Genomic DNA, 27,910 nt, shown 5'->3' on the forward strand with positions numbered 1-27,910 from the left:
CCCTCTATTGTGATCCCTGTCAGAGCAGTCAGTGGTGGTAGCCGGGCACCATCTAGCTGTACTGGACTCAGTCTGGTGGAGGCCATAGTAGTTGTGGTCTATTAGTCCTTTGGACTAATCTTTCCCTCGTGTCTTTAGTTTTCTTCATTTTCCTTTGCTCCTGAAAGGGTGACACCAGTGGAGTATCTTAGATGGCCACTCACAGCCTTTTAAGACCCCAGACGCTACTCACCAAAGTAGAATGTAGAACATTTTCTTTATAAACTATGTCATGCCAATTGAGCTAGATGTTCTTACGGGTGATATTCTTTAGAATTTGAATTCTGTTCCACATTTTTCTCCCCTTCTATCAGGATCCATCTATTGTGGTCCTGATGAGAATATTCAGTAGTGGTAGCTGGGCACCATCTAGTTCTTCTGGTCTCAGGGTAGACGAGTTCATGGTTCATGTAGACTATTAGACCTGTCGACTAGTTTCTTCTTTGAGTCTTTGGTTTCCTTCTTTCTTTTTTGCTCTGGATGAGTAGGGACCAATAGCTGTATATTAGATGGCTGTTTGCAAGCTTTTAAAACCCCAGACACTACTTACCAAAGTAGGATGTGGAATATAAACTTTATAAACTACATTATGCCAATGGACTGAGATGTTCCATAAGACTATGGTCCTAAGCCTTCAAACCCATAAAACCAATCCCATGAGGTGTTTGGTTAAGTCTAAGACGCATCCATAACTGTGCCCCTATGTGGTTTATTAAATATATGAATGTATATGCATGCACACACATCTGTATATACATACACATACAGATACATCTATGTGTGTATACATATGTACATACATTTATATACCCATATACACATATGCATACATATATACATATGTAACCACACGTTTTTTTGGTTGTTGTTGGTGTTGCTGCAAAATTATATATGTCTTATCCTTTACCAAATCATCCTTTTCTCTTGTGTATTTCTTAGCAGCATCATTTACCCTGGTCAAGCTATGCGTACTTCACCTACTTTCGGAGGTACCATTCCCATCACCAAAAATAACAAAGTGTCTACTATCTAGAGAGCAATTCCCCTCTCCCACCCCTATCCCTGGTAACCACCAATAAACCGTAGTCCCTGTATATATACCTATTCTTGTTTTCTAATAAAAGTGAGATCATATATTTGTCCTCTTGTGATGACTTATTTCACTTAGCATAATGTCCTCCAGATTCATCCATGTTATGTTTTGAGAACACATCATTATTCTTTATGGCTGCATAGTATTCCATTGTATGTATGTACCATATTTTGTTTATCCATTCGTCCGATGACAGGCACTTAGGTTGTTTCCATCTTTTTGCTATTGAGCATAATACTGCAATGAACATAGGTGTGCATACAGCCCTACCTTTCTTACAGACAGAAGAAAAACAAAAAGTAGCAGAAAAGGGCCTTGATAATTACAGTTTAGAAGACATTTTACTTAGTAACTCTTCCACCATGTACCTATGCCCAGTCCTTAATATTTGCCTTTGACCTTTGGAGAAATCATTGTTTGTTTTCTTAACCACAACCTATTTTCCTGACGGCTCAGGATGCAAATTACTTTGACTCTCTTGATTCCTGAGTTTCCTCACTATCATGGATTGAATTATGTCTCCCCAAAAATTGTGTGTATCAATTTGGCTAGGCCATGATTCCTGGTATTGTGTGATTTTCCTATGTGTTGTAAATCCTGCCTCTATGATGTTAATGTGGGAGGATGGGCCGCAGTCCTGTTAGTGAGGCAGGACTCAATTTACAAGACTGGATTGTGTCTTGAGGCAATTTCTTGAGATATAAAAGAGAGAAGCGAGCAGAGAGACAGGGGGACCTCACACAACCAAGAAAGCAGTGCCAGGAGCAGAGTGCATCCTTTGGACCTGGGGCCCCTGAGTGGAGAAGCTCCTAGTCTGGGGGAAGATTGATGAGAAGGTCTACAGAGAGAGAAAGCCTTCTCCTGGAGCTGATGCCCTGAATTTGGACTTTTAGCTTACTTTACTGTGAGGAAATAAACTTCTCTTTGTTAAAGCCATCCATTTGTGGTGTTTCTATTATAGCAGCACTAGATGACTAAGACACTAGCTTTCAGTAGATCCATATTAGCTGACTCAATGCTTTCTAAATGAATGAAATATTTTAAAATTTTTATCTTTTGAATCCTATAGTATTTTGTCCAGTTTGAGTTAGGTTTATGTGCTATAGAATGTAATGTAGTGCCAGCTGAGATATTTTTTGGTCCCCAGTCTAGAATTCTTGTTTGAAGCCTGCCCACTGCCATCCCAACCCATTATTTAAATATGTCTTCCCTCATTGCATATGGAAATGTAACGGAACCCTTTAATTTATTAAATTAGTATTGTACTGAGGTTGTAATTCTCTAAATGGAAACTCCATTGCCAAAAAAACTTTATTCTGAAAGTGTTGAAACTTTTAAGACTAGTTTATGCACTGGGAGGAGTCCCTCAGTGGTACAAAGGGTCAAGTACTGGACTACTAATCGAAAGATTGGCAGTTCAAACCCACCCAGAGATGCCCCTGAAGTAAGACCTGGCAATCTGCTTCTGAAAGGTCACAGCCTTAAAAATCCTATGGAGTGCAGTTCTACTCTGCACATTTGGGGTCACCATGAGTTAGAATCAACTCAACGGCAACTAACAACAACAACAATACACTGAGGCAATCTCACTGTGTCCATTCACACTTAGTCATGTTCTATCGATTTCAAAAATAATGATAAAGAAAACATGGTGATGTTTCAATCGTAGCACAAACACTATTAACCAGCATTCACAGATCAGTTAACCAAATTAGCTTTTTTCAGTGCTTCAGTAAAGCATACTGACTGATTGCAACAGCACCCAGAAAACTTGACTAGTAATCTGTTCTCTAGTATGTCTACTATTTCTCCAAATAGTAGAGTAGTATACTCACCAAGAGTTAATTGTGCTCCCAAATCTGTTTGTTTGTTTGTTGATGAAATATGTGTATGAGAAAGAAAAAAGCTTTTTAATATGAAAACTATTTTGAATGCTTTGGAAAGATTTGATAAAGGCAAGCTGCTAAAAATCATTGCTGCCAAATTTGGGGTAACAAGACAACTGTAAAAAAATGGAAAAAGAATAAAAATACACAAGGATTATTTTCTCACATTGCTTCACAAGTTCTTGTTCCACTTTAATGCAAAAATGTACTTATAACATATTATGTGCCAGATGAGTATTCTAGGTACTTAAGATAGATTAACTCATTCACTCATCTTATGAGGTAGGTAATTATTATCCATCCCATTTTACAGATGAAGAATTTAAGGATCAGAGAGTTTAGGTACTCAGTTTCAAACCTAAGAAGTCTGAGTTCTAGCTGAAAACACTGGATGTCACAGGTGATGCATTATGTGTGTATCTTTTTAATAGTAATTTATTTTATTTTTGTTGTTGTTGAGAATATACACAGCAGAACATATGCCAATTCAACAATTTCTGCATGTATAATTCAGTGACATTGATTACATTTTTCTAGTTGTGCAACCATTCTTACTCTTCTTCTCTGAGTTATTCCTCCCCTATTAACATAAATTAACTACTCCTTGAGGTTCCTAGCTAATCCTTTGAGTTGCTGCTGTCAATCTGATCTCATATAGATAGAAATCAAAAGAGCACAATGCTCAAGGTGACATTCTTTACTAGTTATGCTAAACTATTGCTTGATTATAAGAAGACTTCAGGGGATATTTTTGGTTTAAGGCTTAAAGATTATCTGAGGGCACTAGTTTCTAGGGTTCATCCAGCCTCCATATCTCCATAAATTCTGGATTGCTCGAAATTTGAAATTCTGTTCTACATTTTCCCCCATTTGATCAGGATTATTCTATAGAATCTTCAATCAAAATGTTCAGTAATGGTAGTCAGGCACCATCCAGTTCTTCAGAAAGTTCATACTGATAAAAATAAATGATTGAATAAATAAATAAATGGGAGAGAATACAGAAATCTTGCTTAATGAGTAATTCTAAATAATTTATGGAGATCTTCTCCCTCCAGAAGATGGAACTTAATTCCCTTTCCTCTTTGGGGATGAGCTGTGCTTAGTAAATTGCCTCCGAAAAGTAGAGTATTAAAACGGGGGAAAAAGTAACTTTGCAATGGAGAAACCTGACAAACACTACTGTGATGGTTAAGGTTATGTGTCGACTTGGCTGGGCTATGATTCTCAGTGGTTTAGCAGTTATGACATAGTTTGTCAGTTGTATGATGTTGTGATCACTCCCATGATGAGATTTGATATAATGGGATCACTTCCATGATGGGATCTGCTATGAGTAGCCAATCAGTTGAAAAGGAGTTTCCTCGGGTGTGTGGTCTGCATCTAATATGAGGACATGAATTTTGAGGGGCCAAAGGGTAAAATGTTATGGATTGAACTGTGTCTCCCAAAAATGTGTGTCAACTTGGCAAGACCATGATTCCCAGTATTGTGTGATTGTCTACCATTTTATTATCTGATGTGATTTTCCTATGTGTTGTAAATCCTATCTCTATGATGTCAATAAGGTGGGATTAGTGGCAGTTATGTTAATGAGGCAGGACTCAATCTACAAGGTTAGGTTGTGTCTGAAGTCAATCTCTTTCCAGATATAAAAGAGAGAAGCAAGCAGAGAGACGTGGGGACTTCATACCACCAAAAAAGCAGCGCTGGGAACAGAGCGTGTCTTTTGGATCCAGGGATCCTGTGCTGAGAAGCTCCTAGTCCAGGGAAAGACTGATGACAAAGGCTTTCCTCCAGAGCTGACGGAAACGGAAAGCTTTCCTCTGGAGCAGATACCCTCAATTTGGACTTCCTGCCTCCTAGAGTGTGAGAGAATAAATTATTCTTTGTTAAAGCCATCCACTTGTGGTATTTCTGTTATAGCAGCACTAGTTGACTAAAACAACTACCTTGGCCAGTTGATTAAGATTAACGTCAGTAATAGGTCATGTTGACAGCCTGTAACCCTGATATGACGTGATGAGAAAAGCACTTCACCCCTGTGGAATTATTCCCCCAAACACATAACCCAATTCTAACCATGAGAAAAACACTAGACAAAGCCAAATTGAAGGACATTCTACAAAATACCTGACCAGTACTCATCTAAACTGTTAAGGTCATGAAAAATAAGGAAAGTCTGATAAATTTTCACAGACTAAAAGAAACTAAGGGACATTGGTGGTTCAGTGGTAGAATTCTCATCCTCCATGTGGGAGACCTATGTTTGATTCCCAGCTACCACCTGTCAGTGGAGGCTTGCATGTTGTTATGATCCTGAACAGGTTTCAGTGGAGCTTCCTGATTAAGATGAACTAGGAAGGAAGGTTTGGTGATGTACTTCTGAAAAATCAGCCAATGAAAACCCTATGGATCATTAAAGTCAGCCCCAACTGATCATGGGGATAGTACAGGTTCGGGAAGTGTTTCCTTTTATTGTGCATGGCGTCACCAAGAGTCAGGGCTGACTCCAGGGCAGCTAACAACAACAAGGGAAACTAAAGAGACATGATGACTAAATATAATGTAGTATCCTGGATGGGATCTGGAACAGAAAAAGGACATTAGTAGAAAATCCAGGAAAATCTGAATGAAATACGGAGTTCAGTTGACAGCAATGTATCAATGTAGGGTTTTTAATTGTCACAAATGTACCATAGTAATATAAGATGTTAACAATGGGGGAAACTTGGTCAGGAGTATATTGGAACTCTCTGTACTATGTTTGCAACTTTTCTATATTCGTAAAATTTTCTAAATTAAAAAGTTTATTTATAAAACAATAGAACAACATTTATAATTCTCTAAATATAAAAGTAATAAATGCTCAGTAATACATGTAGAGAATCTAGAAAATTTTAAAAAATCATAAAGAAAATCACCCATACTTTCATTAACCAAATTATATATCCTTGCCATTTTGACATAACTATTTTATTCTTTGATATATATGCATACAAAATTGAGATTACACTGTATACACAATTTTATGCTTTTTTTTTTTTTACTTAACCTGAGCTTTTTTTCAAGTTATTAAAAAACATTATGTAACACATGCACTCAACAAATATTCATGAAATGACTTATATGTGCCAGCCACCACTCCTCTGTCAGTTTGTCGTACTGTAGTGGCTTGCGTGTTGCTATGATGCTTGAAGCTATGCTACTGGTATTTCAAATACCAGCAGGGACACCCATGGTGGACAGGTTTCAGCAGAGCTTCCAGACTAAGACAGACTAGGAAAAAGGACCTGGAAATCTACTTTGAAAAAATTGGCCAGTGAAAATATTATGAATAGTAGTGGGATATTGTTGGATATAGTGCTGGAAAATGAGCCACTCAGGTTGGAAGGCACTCAAAATATAACTAGGGAAGAGCTGCCTCCTGAAAGTAGAGTCAACCTTAATGACTTGGATGGTGTAAAGCTTTCAGGGCCTTCATTTGCTGCCGTGGCACAACTCAACATGAGAAGAAACAGCTGCAACCATCCATTAATAATCAAAATGTAGAATGTACAAAGTAAGAACCTAGGAAAATTGGAGGTTGCCAAAATGAAATAGAACACTTGAAGATTGATATCCTAAGCATTTGTGAGCCGAAATGGACTGGTATTGGCCACTTTGAATTGGACAATCATATGGTCTAGTAAGACGGAATGACAAACCAAAGAGGGACAGGGTCACATTCATTGTCAAAAAGAACATTTCAAGATCTATTCTGAAGTACAACGTTGTCAGTGATAAAATAATATTGATATGCCTACAAGGAATACCAAGTTAATACAACTATTATTCAAACTTATGCACCGACCACTAATGCCATAGATGAGGAAATTGAAGATTTTTTCCTACTTATGCAGTCTGAAATTGATCAAACATGCAATCAAGAAGCATTGATAACTACTAGTGATTGGAATGAGAAAGTTGGAAACAAAGAAGGATGGATAGTTGGAAAATATAGCCTTGGTGATAGAAACAACACTGGAGATCGCATGATTGAATTTTGCAAGATGTCAACAACTTACTCATTGCAAATAACTTTTTTCAACAACAAAAACAGTGACTATGCAAGTGGACCTTGCAGGATGGAATACACAGGAAGTAAATCGACTGTATCTGTGGAAGGACACAATGGAGAAGCTCAATATCGTAAGTCAGAACAAGGCCAGGGGCCAACTGCGGAACAGACCATCAATTGCTTATATAAAAGTTCAAATTGAAGGTAAAGAAAATTAAAACAAGTCCATGAGTGCCAAAGTACGATCTTGAGTATATTCCACCTGAATTTGGAGACCACCTCAAGAATGGCTTTCATGCATCTAACACTAATGACTGAAGACCAGATGATTGTGGGATGACATCAAGGACATCAAATATGAAGAAAGCAAAAGGTCATTAAAAAGAGAGGAAAAAAAGAAAAGACCAAAATGGATGTCAGCAGAGACTCTGAAATTTGCTCTTGAACGTAGTAGAGCAGCAAAAGCAAATGGTAGAAACGATGATGTAAAAGAACTGAACAGAAGATTTCAAAGGGTGGCTCAAGAAGACAAAGTATTATAATGAAATGTGCAAAGCCCTGGAGTTAGAAAACTAAAAGAGAAGAATATGCTCTGCATTTCTCAAGCTGAAATAACTGAAGAAAAAATTCAATCCTTGAGTTACAATTTTGAAGGATTCTGTGGGCAAAATATTGAACGACGCAGGCAGCATCAAAAAAAGATGGAAGGAATACACAGAGCCACTGTACCAAAAAGAACTGTTCAACATAAACCATTTCAGAAGGTAGCATATGATCAAGAACTGATGGGACTAAAGGAAGATGTTCAAGCTGCACTGAAGGCATTGATGAAAAACAAGGCTCCAGGAATTCACAGAATACCAATTGAGGTGTTTCAATAAACTGATGCAGCCCTGGAGGTGCTCACGCGTCTATGCCAAGAAAACTGGAAGACAGCTTCCTGGCCAAATGACTGGAAGAGATCCATATTTGTGCCCATTCCAAAGAAAGTTGATCCAACAAAATGCAGAAAGTATTGCACAATATCATTAACATCACATGCAAGTAAAATTTTGAAGATAATTCAAAACCAGTTGCAGCAGTACATCAACGAGGAACTGTAGAAATTCAAGAGGTTGTGGAATGAGGGATATCATTGCTGATATCAGATGGATCATGGCCGAAAGGACAGAATACCAGAAAGATGTTTATCTGTGTTTTATTGACTATGCAAAGGCATTCGACTTGTGGGTCGTAACAAATTATGGATAACACTGTGAAGAATGGGAATACCAGAACACTTAATTGTGTTCATGAGGAACCTGTACATAGACCAAGAGGCAGTCGTTCGAACAGAACAAGGGGATACTGCATGGTTTAAAATCAGGAAAGGTGTGTGTCAGAGTTGCATTCTTTCACTATACTTATTCAATATGTATGCGGTGCAAGTAATCCGAGAAGATGGACTATGTGAAGAAGAATGCAGCATCAGGATTGGAGGAAGACTCATTAACAACCTGCAATATGCAGATGACACAACCTTGCTTGCTGAAACAGAAGAGGACTTGAAGCACTTACTGATAAAGATCAAAGACCACAGCCTTCAATATGGATTACACCTTGACATAGGCAAAACAAAAATCCTCACAACTGGACTAATAAGCAACATCATGATAAATGGAGAAAAGATTGAAGTTGTCAAGGATTTCATTTTACTTGGATCTACAATCAATGCTCATAGAAGTAACAGTCAAGAAATCAAAAGATGTATTGCATTGGGCAAATCTGCTGCAAAAGACCTCTTTAAAGTGTTAAAAAGCAAAGATGTCATTTGAAGGACTAAGGTGAATCTGACTCAAGTCATGTATTTTCAATCACCACATATGCATACGAAAGCTGGACAATGACTAAGGAACACAGAAGAAGAATTAATGCCTTTGAATTATGGTGTTGGTGAAGAATATTGAATACACCATGGACTACCAAACAAACGAACCAGTCTGTCTTGGAAGAAGTGCAGCCAGAATGTTACTCAGAATCAGTGATGGTGAGACTTCATCTCACATACTTTGAACATGTTATCAGGAGGTACTAGTCCTTGGAGAGGGACATCGTGCTTGGTAAACCAGATGGTCAGTGAAAAAAAGAGGAAGAGCCTCTATGAGATGGACTGACACAGTGGCTGTAACAATGGGCTCAAACACAACAATGATTGTGGGGATGGTACAGGACCAGGTAATATTTCATTTTGTCGTACATGTGTTGCTATGAGTCAAAACCAACTCCAGGGCACCTAATAACAAGAACAAATATGTGCCAGAGATTGTTCTAGGTGCTGATGATAAAGCAGAAGGGGGAATTAAAAAAAAGAAAGAAAGAAACACATTAAAAATCCCAGTCCTCATGAAGCTTATATTGTAGCGGAGTTTACATTCTACTGGAGGAGACTGGTAATAAACAAGAAAAAAAAAGTATATAATACAGAAGGAGGGGATATGCATTATTATAATTTTTTTTGATTAAGTAGGAAAAAGTATAGGAAGTTGGTGATAGGTGCAATTTTAAATAGAGTGGTTAGGAAAGGCTTCCCTGTGAAGGTGATAATATACCAAAATTTTGAAGAAGCTAGCAAAATAACAGCTGAGGGAGATCATTCCAGGCTGGGGAAACAGCAAGTGCAAAGACCTGGAGGCAGAAACTTGCATGGAAAATTCAAAGGCTAGCAAGAAATCAAGTATGGCTGGAGATTATGTACTCTAATATATTTAACCAACTTCATAATTGAAAATCAAGTTTCTTTCCACATATTCCAGTATTATTAATAATACCAAAGTGAATTTTTTATATAAATTTTTGCTAATATTTTGATCATTAAAAAATAATACTAATACAGAATGTTTGAAGGACAATTACTAGGCCATAGGATATGCGCTATTTACATCTTAACTTTTAAAAAGTGGTAATTTTTTTTGTGATAAAATAATTATACTAAATCCAAATGAGACAGAGGGAGTAAAGTAAGAAGAAGGAACACAGAAAGTGAAGACACATAAACAGATAAACAGTTGAATGAAAGCAGAAGTAGGAATATAACAAACCCTTATATAGTGCTAATATATGTGGTACTGTTCTAGGCACTTCCTGTGCAGAAACTCATTTTATCATCTCATAACCCTATAAGGAGAGTCCTATTATATTATGCCTGTCTTATAGATATGGAGGTTGAGGGATAGAATGGTTTTTTAAAAAAAACTTGCCCACAGTCACACAGCTGGTAGGTAAAGAAGGTGGCATTTGAACACAAGATTTGGTTTCAGTCTATTCTCTCAATTATACAGTTGGCCCTCTTTATCCATGGGTTCCCCATCTGCAGATTCAACAACTGCGGATTGAAAATATTTGGGGGGAAAAGAAGGAAGCTGAAAAAAGCAGAACTTCAATTTGCCACGCTACGAGCACTATGCTGAATCCTCAGGAATGAAGTGATTTGTAAGCACACCCTGCTGTAGCCTCCCACAACTTCACAGATCCTCAATCTCTCTCCAGCATTGTTTGAGCATTGTTCGCCTCGCATCTTGTTCATACTTGTGTTGTGTGAACCCTTTGTTTCTATGAAAAAAAATTCCTAAAAAAGCAATCAAGTGGTCAAAGCAGTACCTCAAAGTCTAAGCATGAGGGGCTAAGGAGAGCAAGAGAAACTGAGTTGCAGGCTAGGAGGGGATGGCTGGCTAGCTGTGTAAAATGCTACAGCCTCAAGAACTTTGAGATCATGGGCAAATCGGCATCAGCTGCTGCCCAGGTTTCCGGAAGAGGTCAAGAAACTCATATAAGAGAAAGGCTACCTTCCAGAGCAAGTCTTCAACTGTGATGAAAGAACTCTTTAAATAGCATTTAAATTGTATTAGGTATTATAAGTAACGTAGAGATGATTTAAAGTATACGGGCGGATGTGCATAGGTTATATGCAAATACTATGCCATCTTATATAAGGGACTTGAGCATCCTCTGATTTTCGTATCTACCAGGGGTCCTGGAACCAATCCCCCTGCAGATAATGAGGGTCGACTCTATTATACTGTCACAGAAATAAACATGCATTCATCAAATGGGTACTATGCACAAGGCATCGTATAAACATAACAAGAAAGATAAGAGTTTTGTTCACAAGCACTTCATAATGTTATGGGAGAAACCTACAGCTAACTCACGATGCGAACAAATAAGAGGGCATGACTTACGTCAGGTGCGTGGGAATCCCAAAAGGTTTCAAATGAGAGCTGAGATTTCATTAGTGGCTTGAAGGATGTGTAGGTGTGGAAACTAATAAGGATGTAAAAAACACCTAAAGGAGGCATAATTTAGGTAAATTGGTCATTAGTGGCAGTGATCATTAAGTAAATAAGCTCTGGGAAAATTGGCTTCGGACATTTATTTTAGTTAACTAATTCTAGGAAGGAGTTCTTGAGTGGTGCAAATGATTAACATGCTAGGTTGCTAACCAAAAGGTTGGAAACCTGAGTCCATCCAGAGGCTCCTCAGAAGAAAGGCCTAGTGATCTACTTCTGAAAAACCAGCTACTGAAAACCCTATAAAGCACAGTTCTACTCTAACACACACGGGGTTGACATGAGTCGGAATCAACTCCAGGGCAAACGGTAGTAGTTTTAGGAAATTGTTTATTGAGCACCTACTATGAAAACAAACAAGAGTCTAAGGATATTGAGATAGATGTAAACTGGTCTCTTTCTGTCCTAGAGCAGTCGATCAGAATCACCTGAAGGGTTTGTTAAACTAGGTATTATTAGGCCCCACACTCAGAGTTTCTGATTCAGTCGGTCTAGAGTGGGAACTGAGAATCTCCATTTTTAAGGAGTGCTCAGGTGATGCTGATGATCCCTGCAGGGGACCACACTTTGAGAACCACTGCGCTAGAGGAATCACAGACTACTTAGGAAGGAGGATGTTATTCGGGAAGCTTTCACAACTGAGTTAGTGGAGTGAATGGGAGGAAGTCAAGGTTGCGGGGCGGCAGGGGGAAGGAGATTCTTTGCAGCTGTTCAGCATTTATAAAAGCAGGGACTGTCAGAGTTCTGAGAATGCAAGTGTTTAGGAAGGTTGGAAACTAGGAAGAAGGGCAGGAAAGGCATCCCTTGCCTGCTAGGCTAAGGAGCTAGACTTGTCATTGTCGACCTTGAGAACTGAAGAATTTTAATCAAGTCAAGTGAGAAACAGTAATGCTTTTACCACAAACTTCCTTTGATATCCATAAAAGTTAGTGACACCTGCATTCTTTAAAAAATGAGAAAGGTAGAATTTAATAATGTAACAGTTACCAAAAGCAATTCTTTCTAAACATTCTGGAAGTGGGCTGCATCTTAGGTAAAGAGGGACTTCTACTGGACATTTTATATTAGAAACTCATGGCAAATTTATTTAATGCTGTAACAATATTCAAATAAAAGCATTTCAATTTTTTTTTTCCATTTCTGGTTATAACTAATTACTTGGGAGGGGAATATAGTTGATTTTTCTAGGCAGATTTTGACACTTAAAATAAAGCATAAGCCCAAGGAGTAGGAATTTTGATTACTTAGATTTATTTTCAGTAAATCAAACTGCTGTTTTATGTAACGTTATCCAGCAGGATTTGTTCCATATTAAGAATCAAAAGAACACTGTAAGTGAATATTAATAATACCTCAAATATATTTAAATTTTAGTAGGGAATTAGAGCTAGCACAATAATAATGTACATTTACTAGTGGTTATACTGAGACATCAAGCTGGTAAATACTTAGCACATACTAGCACAGTAAAACAGGCAGATAAAGCCAAGAACAAGAATTTTGGAACAGGGGAAAAAAAAAAGAAAAAACAGAAATCATTTAAAGAACATTCATCTAAATAGAACTTTGAAACAAGAAGGATTTTGTGCATATTAATCGAAAGCTGCAATTCAACAACTTTGGTGTCAGCCAGCCACCTGCACTAGGTGCTGAGACTCGGCGAGGTACCAGGAAGCATGGCGTACGTGGCATCCACTAGGGGTGGATTGTGTTCTAAGAGTTGTGTGCCACAAAGGGTAACTTTTATTAGTTTCCAGAATGGTTTGTAAATGCAGCTGTGAATGCCTATACACATGAACAGTATGTGGAAGGGAAAATGCTGTTCAGAACACAAAAGATGAAGAAAGGTAAATATCCAAAGCCAAGGAAATTTAATAAAATTCATGTGAACATCAAATGAAGTGTGAACAAAACTCATTTCTGCATACAAACAAGTTTCCCCCTGCAGTAACTGGTTTATTTTAAAAAAACTAGGAAAACGGACAATAAAAAAGTAACAAGACAAAAGAAAGACAGATTTAGTAAAAGCTGACCTGCTGCCAAAAACTTAATTTTCTCTTTCTTCAAAGTATAGCTAACAATACCAACTTTTTAAAGAACCATTCCGTCAATTTTAAAATGTGAAATTCAATAAAATACAGAAAAGAAATCTCTGTATTCAGATTTATCAAAAATTTGTTCTCTTTTTCTCTTTCTTCCCTGGCATAGAATGGAGTGAAATTATCTTTTGGCATTGGAGAAGAAATGTGAGTTTGTACATTTAAAAACTGTGAAGACTGGCTCATGGTGATCATAAAATTTAGTATAGACAGGTATCAAGATATTAACTGTACCTACCGTAAGCGGACATTTCTTATCTGTCTTAGTCTTCCGTTTTTTCCTGCTAACCATTTACCACAACAAATGACCCACTTATTTACTGCCATGGAAAAAAGCATCACAGTGCTACCTCTTTGTTCTGGGGAGACAACGCTGCTCAGGGGGGCCAGCAGTAGTGTGGGGAGATAGGGTCAATGAACACTAAATCCTGTCTTCGCTCTTCCTTGCCTTTGGGATCTTAAGCAAAGCATTCATCTATCCAGTTATTCAATCATTCCCTTTGAACTCAGGATAATAGCATCACAGAAGTAGCTGTGAGGGATAGCTAATTAAATAATGTGAAGGAACTTTGTCAACACAAAATGCTTTATTTTACAATTCCTTTAGAAATTGAAATATGATACATAACCTATTTGTTAAATCATATTTTTTTCTTATATAAACCACTCCCTGAAAATATGCAGGGAATTTTATAAACTAACTTCTAGAGATATTATAAAATCTTTTAGGTCACTAGAAAAAAAAATGGTTTCAGATCCCAAACTGGAATCTTTCTATCCTAAAAGTTATTCTGATTTCAAAATAGAATAGGATTAAGATTTATTAATGCATTCATTCAACAAACACTTACTGATCATCTACTATGTCCAAGAATACAGTCTATCCATTTAAAAAAATTAGGCATACAAAAATCTCTGGATACAATAAAGTAATCAAATGCTTGTGAAAGAAGACAAGTGAATGAAAAAAATTTTATTCCTGATGTCTTCTAAACTTTAGCTATATTGGTAAAATTTAATTTAGAATAAAAAGAATAATTCTTTTTTTCCTAGTCTGATAATCACATCCATTGCCTGAAATGTTTGGGTGACAAGCCTATCTTCAATTTGATTGTTAATATAGCACATTAAAATTCTTTTTTTTATAACAAAAGTAATACAGATAATTTCAAAGAATGTAAAGTAAAAATGGAAGTCTCTCCCCAGTAATCCCACTACTCAGGAGTAACCACTGTTAATATGTATATTCATCCAGGCATTTTTTTTTTCTATGTAGCAAATTATAATAGGTGATCAGAGAAAGTAGAAATTTTTAAAGTACTGGGAAATTTGACAGTCAAAGCTCTTCTATAATTGGTGAGAGGCCAAGAGAATCTTAAGTTACCTAAGAATTGCCAACATTGTATGTCTCCACAGTCGATCCGCGGTCTGTTGTGCTTTCTTGCCACATTTGTGTATGAGTAGCAGGGTACAGAGAACATCTCTCTTCAACTCCTCCTAGTTCTCTTGATGTCTGTAAGAGTTGTAAACTTTGAAACAATCTCAGTATCAAGGTTTGGTCATCACTCTTCAAAAAGCTTTAGATGCATCTTGTTAATGTTCTCAGACTTGAACTTCATGACACCACATGTTGGATATTTACAGGAGGGAGGACTTCAGCATGCCCCTTTTCCCGTTTTCCCAGCCAGGCCTCTCACTGTATTTATGCCAGAGAGACCCTCATAATTCTGGGCAAACATGCATGTAAAAAACAAGCTAATATTTATTCCTTCGAAAGGTTTTCTTTAATTGCTATAAAGATATATATAACACAACATTTAGCAATTCAATGTTTTTCACGTGTACAATTTAGTATTATCAATTACTTTACATAAGTAATAAGCATTTTTGAACACCTGCTTTATGTCAATGAATATTTAAGAAGGAATACCCTAAGAGGACACCTTGGTAAACTTCACATTTTATTGATAAAATGGAGGTCCAAGAAGTGAAGAGATTTTCCAAAAACCATACAGCTGGCTGGTGAAGCAGAGGCAAATCAGGATCTGAGTCTGTATCCAGGTTAGGACTCTATAGTAGAGAAAGAAGCTTTTAGGAGGTAAGCATAAGCTCCTCAAGAAAATTTAACAAAATCCGAAGAAAGGATAACATTTTGAGATAAATACCGAAAATGTAGCATGATTAGGTGTTTAACAATCCTTTATAACTTCTGTCATGGATTGAATTGTGTCCCCCCAAAATATCTGTCAGCTTGGCTGGGTCATGATTCCCAGTATTGTATAATTGTGTACCATTTTGCATCTGATGTGATTTCCTTATATGTTGTAAATTCAATCACTATGATCAAATAAAATAGATTCGTGGCAGTTACACTGATGAGGTATACAAGATTGGACAGTGTCTTAAGCCAATCTCTTTTGAGATGTGAAAGAGAGAAGCAAGCAGACACACAGGGACCTCACACCACCAAGAAAGCAGTGCTGAGAGCAGAGCGCATCCTTTGAACCTGAGGTTCCTGTGCTGAGATGCTCCCAGACCAAGGGAAGACTGATGCATCACAAGGACCTTTCTCGAGAGCCGACACGGAGAGAAAGCCTTCTCCTGGAGCTGATGACCTGAATTTAGACTTGTAGCCTACTGGGCTGTGAGAGAATAAACTTCTCTTTGTTAAAGCCATCCACTTCTGGTATTTCTGTTATAGCAGCACTAGATGACTAAGACAACTTCCAAGAAACTATTACTGAGAGCAGAAAAATAGATCAATGTACAAGAAACATCAAAGGCAGGATTAACAATTTAGTCTCCTTTCTGAGTAAAACACTCTATAACCCCATATATAAACTGCTCATGAGATGATTTAGATAAAAAGAACTTTCTAACAGCCATTTAAAAACAAATAAAAAAACCCAGCGCTAGATTCTAAGAGTAGGTGAAGAGCCTGTTGGATTTATTAAGCATCTTGGGTCATGCCCTATTTTCAATTAAGTGAAGAATTAAATTGATGTGGACATATTTCTGTTCTAATGCCCTCTTTGCTTTACGCCACATCTTATTTCACAAATGTATAGTCTAAGGAATAAAAACATGATATAAATAAAAGCTGACAGAGATTTTAAACCGAATCTTAAATGACCTTACTGAATTTTTTTAACTGATTTTGACATTGTTGTACTCCTTGAGTGGCAAAAAAAACATTCACACTCAGGTTGTAAATACAGGCTGTCAGACAACTATCTTAAAGATAAACTTTTGGAAAGAAACATTTTTGTTAGTTTGAGTCTGGTCTTAAGTGAGAGGAATGGGAAAAAGGGGTTTTTTACATATGTAAAATATATACATATTCCAACACAATGCAGAAATCATCGAACAATATAATTAATATCACACACAAGTAAAATTTGCTGAAGATAATTCAAAAATAGTTGCAGCAGTACATTGACAGAGAATTGCCAGATTCAGAAGAGAATGTGGAATGATGGATATCATTGGTGATATCAGATGGATCTTGACTGAAACAGAGAACACCTGAAATGTTTACCTGTGTTTTATTGACTATGCAAAGGCATTCAACTGTGTGGATCATAACAAATTATAGATAACATTGTGAAGAATGGGAATTCCAGTACACTTAATTGTGCTCATGCAGAACCTGTACATAGACCAAGAGGTAGCTGTTCGAATAGAACAAGGGGATATTGCGTGGTTTAAAATCAAGAAAGGTGTGTCAGGGTTGTATCCTTTCACCATACCTATACAATCCGTATGCTGAGCAAATAACCCGAGAAGTTGGACTATATGAAGAAGAATGCGGCATCAGAATTGGAGGGAGACTCATTAACAACCTGTAATATGCTGATGACACAATCTTGCTTGCTGAAAGGGAAGAGGACTTGAAGCACTTACTGATGAAGATCAAAGACTACAGTCTTCATTACGGATTACACCTCAACATAAAGAAAATCCTCACAACTGGACCAATAGGCAACATCACGCTAAACAGAGAAAATACTGAAGTTGTCACGGATTTCATTTTCCTTGCATCCACAAGCAATGTCCATGGAAGCGGCAGTCAAGAAATCAAAAGACGTATTGCATTGGGCAAATCTGCTGCAAAAAACCTCTTTAAAGTGTTGAAAAACAAGATGTCACTTTGAAGACAAAGGTGCACCTGAACCAAGCCATGATATTTGCAATCACCTCACATGCATGTGAAAGCTGGACAATGAATAAGGAAAACCAAAGAATTGATGCCTTTGAATTATGGTGGTGTTGAAGAATGTTCAATACACCATGGACTGCTGGAAGAATGAACAAGTCTGTCTTGAAAGAAGTACAGCCAAAATGCTCCTTGGAACTGAGGATGGTAAAACTGTCTCAGGTACTTTGGACATTGTCATAGGTTGAGTTGTGTCCCCAAAAAATATCTGTCAACTTGGCTAGGCCATGATTTCCAGTATTGTGTGGTTGTCCTCCATTTTGTGATCTGATGTAATTATCTCATGTGTTATAAATCCTAATCTCTGCCTATGGTTGATAAGGCAAGATTAGATTATGTTAAAGAGGATTAGAGTTGGATGCAACACCCTTAATCAGGTCACAGCCCTGATCATATGTAAGGGGAGTTTCCTTGAGGTGTGGCCTGCATCACCTTTTATCTTACAAGAGACAAAAAAAGAGAGAAGCAAAGCGAGACAGGGACCTCATTACCACCAAGAAAGAAGCGCCAGCAGCAGAGTGCCTTTGGACCCGAGGTCACTATGCTTAGAAGTTCCTAAAGCAGGGGAATGTTGATGACCAGGACCTTCCTCCAGAGCTGACAGAGAAAGAAAGGCTTCCCCTGCAGCTGGTGCCCTGAATTGGGAATTCTAGCCTTTTAAACTGTGAGACGCCTTTTAATTACAGTGTTGGTGAAAAACATGGAATATACCATGGATTGCCAGGAGAACAAACAAATCTGTCTTGAAGAAGTATAGCCAGAATTCTCCTTAGAAGCGAGGATGGTGAGAGTTTTTCTCATGTACTTTGGACATGTTATCAAGAGGGACCAATCCCTGGAGAGAAGGACATCATGCCTGGTAACGTAGAGAGTCAGCAAAAAACAGTAAGACCCTCAACGAGATGGAATGACACAGTGGCTGCAACAATGGGCTCAAATATAGCAAGGGATAAAAAAGACAAAAAACAAACAGATCTTATCTATGTTCTTCCTTCTTGGCTCCCAGTTTGCTACCTTATGGTGGATCATGGCAGATTTCTTTAACGGTAATTACTCAACATTACACTTCTAAACATTCTGATTTCTTGACTTTTGGGGATCAAATCTTGTCTCATATCAATTTTGGGCCCACCTACTCAGTTAAACTTTCCTGTCTAAGGACTAGACTCCATCCTTGGCTATTGTCAACAGAAAACAGAAAAGGCTTAGTCCTTCAGACTAGACTCTATTCCCAGATCTGAGGCTTTACTCTTATGGGCTCCTCAGGATAACTGCATCTTAGTGCAATACAATAAACTGAACATTCCTTCACAAGACACACACACGCAGTAATAGTACAGGTAGGAAAGACAATTCCTTACTATGAGGGTACTTTACTCTAGTTTCCTCTTTCACCCTCATTGGGAAAATGGGCTCTCTATATATACATATGTATGTATATGTGTGTGTGTGTATAAAACCTGTTGCTGCTGAGTCGATTCCAACTCATAGTAACCCTACAGGAGAGTGGAACTGCCCCATAGGGCTTCCAAGGTGCAGCTGGTGGATTTGAACTGCCGGCCTTTTGGTTAGCAGCTGAGCTCTTAACCACTGCACCACCAGGGCTCCGTATATATATACATATATATATATACACACAGGTGTGTGTATATATATATATATAGGTAGTCCCAACTTAGGACGTTTTGGAGTTACCACAAATCATACTTATGACCTTCTTTTTTTTTTTTTGTACATCTTATCATTAGCAATATGTATGTCTTTATTAAAATATATTAGTAAGTTTATATGAAACGTTTCTAACTCCCAAAGACAAATAAAGATCATATTTATAATAATGATAAAAGGCAATAATAATGAAAACTAAGGGGAAAAAAAATGAGGTATTCAACTTATGCCAGAATCGACTTCTGACAGAGTTGTTAGAACAGAAGAGCCCCATCGTGAGTCAGGGACTACCTGTATATATAACATAAGATTAAAAGTTTGTTGATTGTGTCCAGAAATCCCACCAAAATATCCATATGCATGTTATGCAGAAATAGGAAAAAAAAACCTGTATGTACACAGGTTCAATATTTGAACCCTCAATACCAGCTGAATGGATTCTGTAAATAGACAGGGGAAGAGAAAAGACTCTTTTTGAATGTCTCCTATGTGCTGGTACAATTCTATGATAATTTCACAAATATCTCACTGAATCATCACAACTGTTTGAATTAGGAAATATTATGCTTATTTTATAGATGTGGAAAACAGAACACAAAGGGTCTATGTGAGAAGTTGTTTATGTTTAGCTTATAATTATTGTGCTAAATAATGTTGAACTCAACTTCATGTAGTCACTCAACAGATATTTACTGTGAATTTATTATATGCAATGTATGTTCTCTGTCCTCAAATTTTTTCCACTTTAGTAATACAGGAAAAAAAGCAGTCTACAAATGAGGAGGTCATTCATAACCACAGAAATAGTATTTTCTGATGAAATTTTGGGGGTAGTAGCAACAATCCACTAGTCTAAAAAGTGACTGGCTGGTGAGGAGAAAGAGGTAATGTAACAGTATACTGCCTGCACATGTTCTTTCAGGTTAAAAATTCTCAAGATCCTTTAAAAATTGAATTTGCTCAGTTACATCGAGTCATTCACTCAAAGACAGCCTGAGGGCAGGGACATTAATTAGAACCAATTATAGCAGATCCAAATCTAGCATAGATCTCCACTTTAAAAGTCAGAGGGAGGAGGGAGTGGGGAACAGCTTCGTATGTTTCCAGAGAAGAATTGTTGCAGAAAGATCAAAAAGGAAATGCAATTACAAAGGGAAGCTGCACCAGAAGGTAAGGAAAGTATTGGACAGAAAGAATGGCTGCCCTAAGAAGCAATAAAAACTACATCCGTCAATACACTGTAATTGCTAAACTCATGGGCTTGAACACAGTCTTAGATCTGGGTTTGGATTCTGACTCCCCTGAGGGAAAGCTATTTGACATCTTTGAGTCTCAAGTTCTTCATCTGTAAAATGGAAAATAATAATAATACTTATCTGACACGGTGGCTGTAAAGGTCAAATAGTCAAATGCAAATAAAATGCCTGGGACATTGTGAGTTCTTAGTAAGTGACTCATTTCATGATTATTAGTGATTTAAGAAGATTGTGAACTTGAATTTAGTGAATACAGATAATTTGATATTTTTTGCTAAAAGAAAAACCCAAACCCACTGCCGTCAAGCCAATTTTAACTCATGGTAACCCCATAGGTTACAGAGTGGAACTGCTCTATAGGGTTTTCTTGGCTGTAATCTTTACAGAAACAGATAGCCAGGCCTTTCTTCCATGGCACCACTGGATGGGCTTGAACTGCAACTTTTAGGTGAGTAGTCAAGCATAAACTGTTCGTGCCACCCAGGGAGCTTAATGGAATGCTAGGCAACCTTACAACAACAGCGGTTCTTCAACTGATATATTCCCACTTTTGACTGAAAGTTTGCAGGAAAGGATTTCGGACATCACAATGTTTGGGGTGGGGGAGGAAAGGATGTGCTACTTGGAATTAGTGGACAGGGGCTAAGGATGCCAGACATCCTAGCATTCTCAGGAAAGTTCTGCATAGAGAAGAATGTATGCCCCTGTATCCTACATAATTTTAAAATGTCCCTCTGGATATTCATGTAGGAGGAAAACCTGTTTATAATTATCTGAACTCAGAGCCCAATTCTATTTTACTTACAATATAAGGGGTTTTATTTTTTATGGTTTTAATATGAATTTCCCAGGAATGCAGCTACTATGTAAATAGAGGAAAGACTGTGCTTTTTTTGTCTGGAATTTTACCTAGACCGCCATTTTGGAAAAATCACATCACCTATGGCAGTGCCACTCATCTGTATCAGTCTACTTTTGTAGCCACGGCATTTGTATTAATGCTACATACAGGTACAAGCATCTAGCTTCTGCACTATGCCTTCTAATGTAGTGATGCCTGAATATTTCATTGTATTATTTCATTATAAACTATTTTCCTTTTCATTATCCTATATGCTATAGCTAAGGCATTATGTTGCCTTTTTATCAATTGTTTATGTTTATAGATTACATTAACTATGTATTTCATCTCAGGATAATAAAGAAGGCATTACAAAATATTTGCTATTAAAAGGGAGTGAGGGTTGGGTCTAATAGGGTTGAGAATCATATTCTAGGATATTTAATATATTATACATGATAATATATTAACAATATAAGGTCAAGTGAAAAAAGTAAATTTTATAGCCATATGTACGGGTTGATCTCATTTTTGTAAACAAACAGCAGCAACAACAACAAAAAAACCCCACAAAGACTCACATCCTTTCCCCCATAATATCTTATGAGATCACAGAAATAAGAAGCCAGTAACCCAGCTAAAGAGGCCTCTTCTTATATGATCCATAGCTCTGCAGTATTTTAATCAAATAATTTGTGTGCTTCATTTCATTTGGAGAATTATGGACATGATTGTTTAGGTTCACAGGAATCAGATGGGAAACACTGGTTCTAATCCTGGCTTTATTATTTAAGCCATTTATCTAATTTTATAGTCCTCTTTATCAAAGCCCTGGTAGCACAGTGGTTAAGAGCTATGGCTGCTAACCAAAAGGCTGGCAGTTCAAAGCCACCAGCCACTCCTTGGAAACTCTATGGGGCAGTTCTAACCTGTCCTACAGGGTTGTTATGGTTGGAACTGACTCAACAGCAATGGTTTTTTTTTTGGTTTATTACTTTGTCTGAAAAACCTGAGGCTTAAACTACATTACTAGTAACATAAGATTTCCAGCTTGATTGTTCTATGGTTCTGAAGCAAGGCTTTGCTGATTATAGGTTTTAATAGTGTTTCCCAAAGTATACTCCACAGAATATGTACTATGCAATATTTATGGGTGTTAAGTAGAGCTCTTTGGTCAATATATTTGAGAAACACTGGGTTAGACAAAGTTAAACGTGTTTCTTTTGGTAAGACCTCAATTTTCTTGTTAAGCTTAAGAGTATTGTAAATTTTCGAGAGAAAAAATGTAGTATGTAGCATTTCCTGAATTTAATCTGACCACCCCATATCTCCCATTTTCCCATACCCCGAGAATTTCATAGAAGTGTTCTGCATAATAGGTATTGGGACATGCTAATTTAAGGTGATGCACATTTTAACATGGTATTTTATGAAAGTTTTATTTCAAAGGACTGAATCCACATGGAGGGTTTTCAGTCATTATAACAAGCAACGGGGAAAAGAGTTTTATGTAGTGATTCTCTTAAATCACATCATATGCTGGACTCCTCACTTGTAAGTTCGGGTTGACAGAAAGAAGAACTGAAAAGGTTAACAAAAGAGAATGCAAATTAAAATATGTGATGATCATGAGTCATTTTAGAACTAAAGAGTGAAACAGCAGCTCTATCTACACATCAAAAGATTTGTTCCATTTCATAAGTTTTGTCAAAAAAAACAGGTTTTGTTGGTCTATTCAGCTAAAATAGTTAACTCTGAAAGTTTGTAGAAAAATAGCCATATTGAGTACAGTGTAGATATAGAACGTCATAATACATGGAAAATTAAGAAGTTAGATGATTTGAAATATTAGAAATATTAGGCTTTTGGTTATTTTTTTGGGACTGGGTCACCAATATAGACAAGCTAAATAGAAAAGAGTATAATTGTGGAAAGAATATGAATAACAAAATTATCCTTGTTGCAGAAAAGAGCAAAATTCTTTTAAGTAATGATTATTTTAAAGGCCAGCTGGCAGAAGTTCATCAACTTTTATGTAGGTATATCAGCAGCTGGTATTATTTTTTAAAAAACTAATGCTTGACATTTAAAGAGTTATTCTAGAGTATATAAATCTCAAATTAAAAAATGTAAATCATTTAATGGGTGGACTATATGTTGCAAGATGTTAACATCTGGCTTGTTTGCACCTTCCATACAGTGTGTTTCTAGGCCACAGTACCCTAGCATAAGTTGGTGTATGAAAACTAATTTTAATAACATACAAAGGAAAACTTAATCACAAAGGTTAAATGTACTATCAACATAAAAACAAAATCAAAAGGTTAGATGATAGATTCTAAAACCAAATTAAGGCTTCTTTCTTAATGTGTAAAATCTTTAAGGGCAAGAAGCAATATTGAACTCCACATTTCACCAATTATTAAGTCCCTACATACACAACATATTGAGCTAGATTTGGGGAATGAGGGTGCTGTCTTTATCCTTGTCTAGAGTCTAAATTAAGCATCATTTATGGTGGGTCAATCAGTTATTAGGTGTCTTCTGATGTGATACAACATGAAATACAGAATATACCTATGTTCTATAAAAAGTTTAATTTGAATCAATTAAGCCTTCAGATGTAACATCCAGTTTATAAAAATATAGGGGATAGTAGAACAAACCAGATGATAACAAAATGAAGCAATTAGATGAAACAGAAAGTGTGACATTCTTCACTACAATTGTCCTGGTCCCTTGAACCAGTTAGGATCATAAAAAAGGGATAGGGCTAGATCAAGAAAGACTTTAAGAGCCGTAATAACTGAATACAATGTGTGGAATTGTATTCTGAATTGGAGACTGGTTTGGAGATACTAGGTCTAAAGGACATTTATGTGTCAACTGAAAAATTTTAAAATATATTCTGTATATTATATTAAATAAAAATTTACTAAAATATATGGACATCATTAGCTAATAAAAACAGGTTATAAAACAGCATATATGGTGTGAATTCATTTAGTTAAACAAATGTATAGAGTTCTATAATGATACATACTACTAAGGTGTTAAGTATACCAAAAAACCAAACCCATTGCTGTCAGTCGAGTCGGTTCCAACTCACAGCCACCCAACAGGACAGAGCAGAATTGCCTCATTGGGTTTCCAAGGCTGTAAATCCTTCTGGAAGCACACTGCCACATCTTTTTCCCAAGCAGTGGCTGGTGGATTCGAACTACAGACCTTTCAGTTAGCACTTGAGTGCTCTGACCACTGCACCACCATGGCTCATCTAAGGTGTTAAGCATAGTGGAAGTATAATACTTTTATTTTTGCTTCTCTGTATTTTCTAATTTTTTACAATGCAAATTTATTAATAAAAGGCTATTAACAACAACAAAAATACATAGTTCTCATGAAATGATAGTTTCCCCATGATTCACCAGCCTGTATAATTGGAAGGGAATCTGACAAAACTCAGATTTTGCTGGGTTTTGATTTCACAAGTGAATCCTGAACCTCTAGTCTCCTGCAAAATGCTTTCACCCAACTCCACTCCTATCCCTCTCTTTTTCTATTAGCCAAATATTTCTGAGAGTTTTCTGTAAGTTGTTAAGACCTCAGCTCCTCTTCTCACTGTAGGAAATGCTGGATGGAACTCTTTCTCTTAGGAAGGAGGAGTGGCAAACCAAATGGGCCAGAGCTTGACATTCATTAGAGCACATTTTATTGGTGAGTGGGGTTGCTAGGTCAAAAGACAACTCTCTACTTTCTTTATCATATAGGATGTAGCGGACTGTTAAAATATGTTAGCACATCTGCACAGAGTCTCTTCAATACCTCCCACCATGGGGAATAAACCTGCTATTCTATCTTTGTTCCACCTGTAGCTGCCTGTTTACCAATTTCTCTCTTGCTGTCCCAGCTTCTTATCTGTGATGGGGTAACTCAGCAGACCCCGCTATCTTCATTTCAGTGGGAAGAAACTTCCTACTTTGGCCTCAGCCAAATGGTACAGCTAGTTTAGCACTCTCTTCAGCATGGTATACGGCTTATTTTTAGAGGCTATACTTAAACGTCTCTACTTTACCAAGCACTTTGGTTAAGCAGAGTGTCAACAAAAATGAGGGAAACCCTCAGTGGGACAGACTGACACAACAGCCACAACAATGGACTCAAACATATCAACAATCATGCAGATTGCACAGGACCAGGCAATGTTTTGTTCTGTTCTATATTAGGTTGCCATGAGTCAAAGCCAACTTGGCAACAACTAACAAGAACAACATACGTAAATGTCTTTTGTTGACAGGAAAAATCCCAGAAAAATGTACTTGGTTCCTGAAAGAAATATAAAAATGCTTCAAATAGAAAATTTAGAGCATATGAAATATCCATTCCTCACAATACTTCAGGAAAATTATGGTACTATGCAGTACTTTCAGAATAACATGCCAGATAGTAAAATCTTGATAAAATGTACAATGTTTTCTACCTCTTTTCTTCATGCACTCCTGCTTGTGCTAATATTTTAAATTTTAAAAAGCATATGATAAAAATAAAAACAAAAATAAATCTAAAAGTTGAACATCTACTTTATTTTTTAATCAATAAAAATAAATTTCATGGAAAGTTCTCATCTGAAACATCATCCATACAGCAACTGAGTATAATTTTTTTTAACAGATTCACCTATCTGTGTGAGGTTTCAGTTGATGTCATATAATCTTTCTATGATTTCAATATCTAGCTCATGCTTGTTACACAGAATTACAAATTGTCATAAAAACAAGAAAGAGAAAAACAGTAAAGCATATCTTTACTCTATGCTTTTAGCATGAGAACATAGTGACATTTGGTATTTTGGGTAAAGCAAGTATGTAAATCAACCCATGCATTAGCATATAATCTTCTTCTACCCACCAAAAGAGTCGGTTAGGTGAAAATATTAATTTAATTGATCAGACAGTTTTAAGTGCCACACTACTAAAGAAAGGAAGGAGGAAAGAAGGAAGAAAGGAAGAAGGAAGGAAAGAAGGAAGCAAAGAAAAAAAGAAGGAAATAAAAAGGGTAGATTAGTTTTGGGGAACAAACTGGGTTGTGCTATCATTTAAAAACCACTAGAGCTGATTATAAAAAATTCATTGAAGGAAGAGAGCCAAAAGAGTCATATTTTTTAAAACTATTTGTCTTATTGTAATAAAATAATGACAAGACTTATAATAATTATGTAGCATTTTTTGGTTATTTATTCTTTATCATTATATTTTTACTTAGTTACCTTATTTCACCTTCAAGGTGGTTAAGGTATGTAATATCCTGTTTTTATCCCCCCTTTTTTGATAGACAAGGAAGCTGAGAAATGAAGATCCTGATACATTGCCAAGAGTAGCAAAACTTATTTAATGATAGAACTGGAAGTAGAACACATCTCTCCTGCCTCCCAGTCCTCTGCAAATACATCTGGGTATCTCCATAATCTTCCAGGCTATGGTTACCTGGAGATTATTTGTAAAGAGATTTCTTGAATTCACATGTACATTCAGTTATTTTCTACTTGTGGTTTTGTCTTCTAATTATGTTGACCGGCTTTTTAAAAAAATTTTTTTCCCTTATCATAAAATCTTACAGGAGAAAGCATAGTAGCTGCTCCTTGAAGACATCTTTGAAAAATTCACAACATTAAACATAAATCGGCACAAGCATGTATACTATTATTTATTAATTTAATCAAGAAAGATGGAGTGCCTACTATTGCAGGCTTAATATTTACTATTTCATTTGTTTTCATGCCAACCCAGCAAGTAGATACTATACTTATGTTTCAGATGAAGCACAATTTGCCTGGGATTACATAGTAAACGGCAGAACCAAAATTTATACCCAGGTCTGTCTGACTCCAAAGGCCATAGAATTTTTAGTACACTAAGTTTATATGTCAGAATTCCTTCCTTCAAAGAGCTTATAGCCTAGTGGGGCAGATGATCCATGTACTACACAAATACAAATAACTATAAGGCCAAGATGAAAGTGCTACGTATATACCATATGATAAGTGTCTCTATCCTTAAAGTGCTGTGTGCATTCAGATCGGGAGGAAGTTGTATCTGGTTGTAGGGGCATTAAGTAAGGCTTCATGAAAGAAGCAGCACTGGATCTAGTGCCTGAAGGACTCAGAATTTAAAAATATAGGTGTTCTTTGGGATACTGTAAACAAACTCTACCGACCTTTCATAGAAAGACAGGAAGGAAGGAAGGAGGGAGGGAGGGAGGGAGGAGCAGAGGGAGGGAGAGATATTGGTTTAACAGACCATGAAAGTTTTGTTGAAAGTGTCTTGCTGTAATTTAGATAACATAATTGTAAATTTGCTTTGCTAGAGTTAAAACTTTTAGTTAGGAAAATCAGTAGAATGCGTTAACTCTATTTCTCTGGACTCACCAA

At 36.8% G+C, this 27,910-nt stretch overlaps 1 protein-coding gene across 4 annotated transcripts in view; it reads right to left on the reverse strand.

Annotated features, from left to right (window-relative positions):
- Nucleotides 1–27,910, reverse strand: part of MRPL1 (mitochondrial ribosomal protein L1) — a 168,145-nt gene that overhangs the window by 133,375 nt on the left and 6,860 nt on the right. The window contains exon 2 of one of the 4 annotated variants that reach the window (XM_023737613.1): nt 14,887–15,015. In XM_023737613.1, coding sequence (XP_023593381.1) covers nt 14,887–14,983 — 97 coding nt within the window. In that variant the 5' untranslated portion in view covers nt 14,984–15,015. Of the gene's footprint in view, nt 1–14,886; nt 15,767–27,910 lie in introns of those variants that run through there. The other 3 variants (XM_023737612.1, XM_023737611.1, XM_023737615.1) reach the window with 3 other exon arrangements.

This window comes from Trichechus manatus, unplaced genomic scaffold, assembly GCF_000243295.1.
Source record: "Trichechus manatus latirostris isolate Lorelei unplaced genomic scaffold, TriManLat1.0 scaffold00105, whole genome shotgun sequence".
Lineage (NCBI taxonomy): Eukaryota > Metazoa > Chordata > Mammalia > Sirenia > Trichechidae > Trichechus > Trichechus manatus.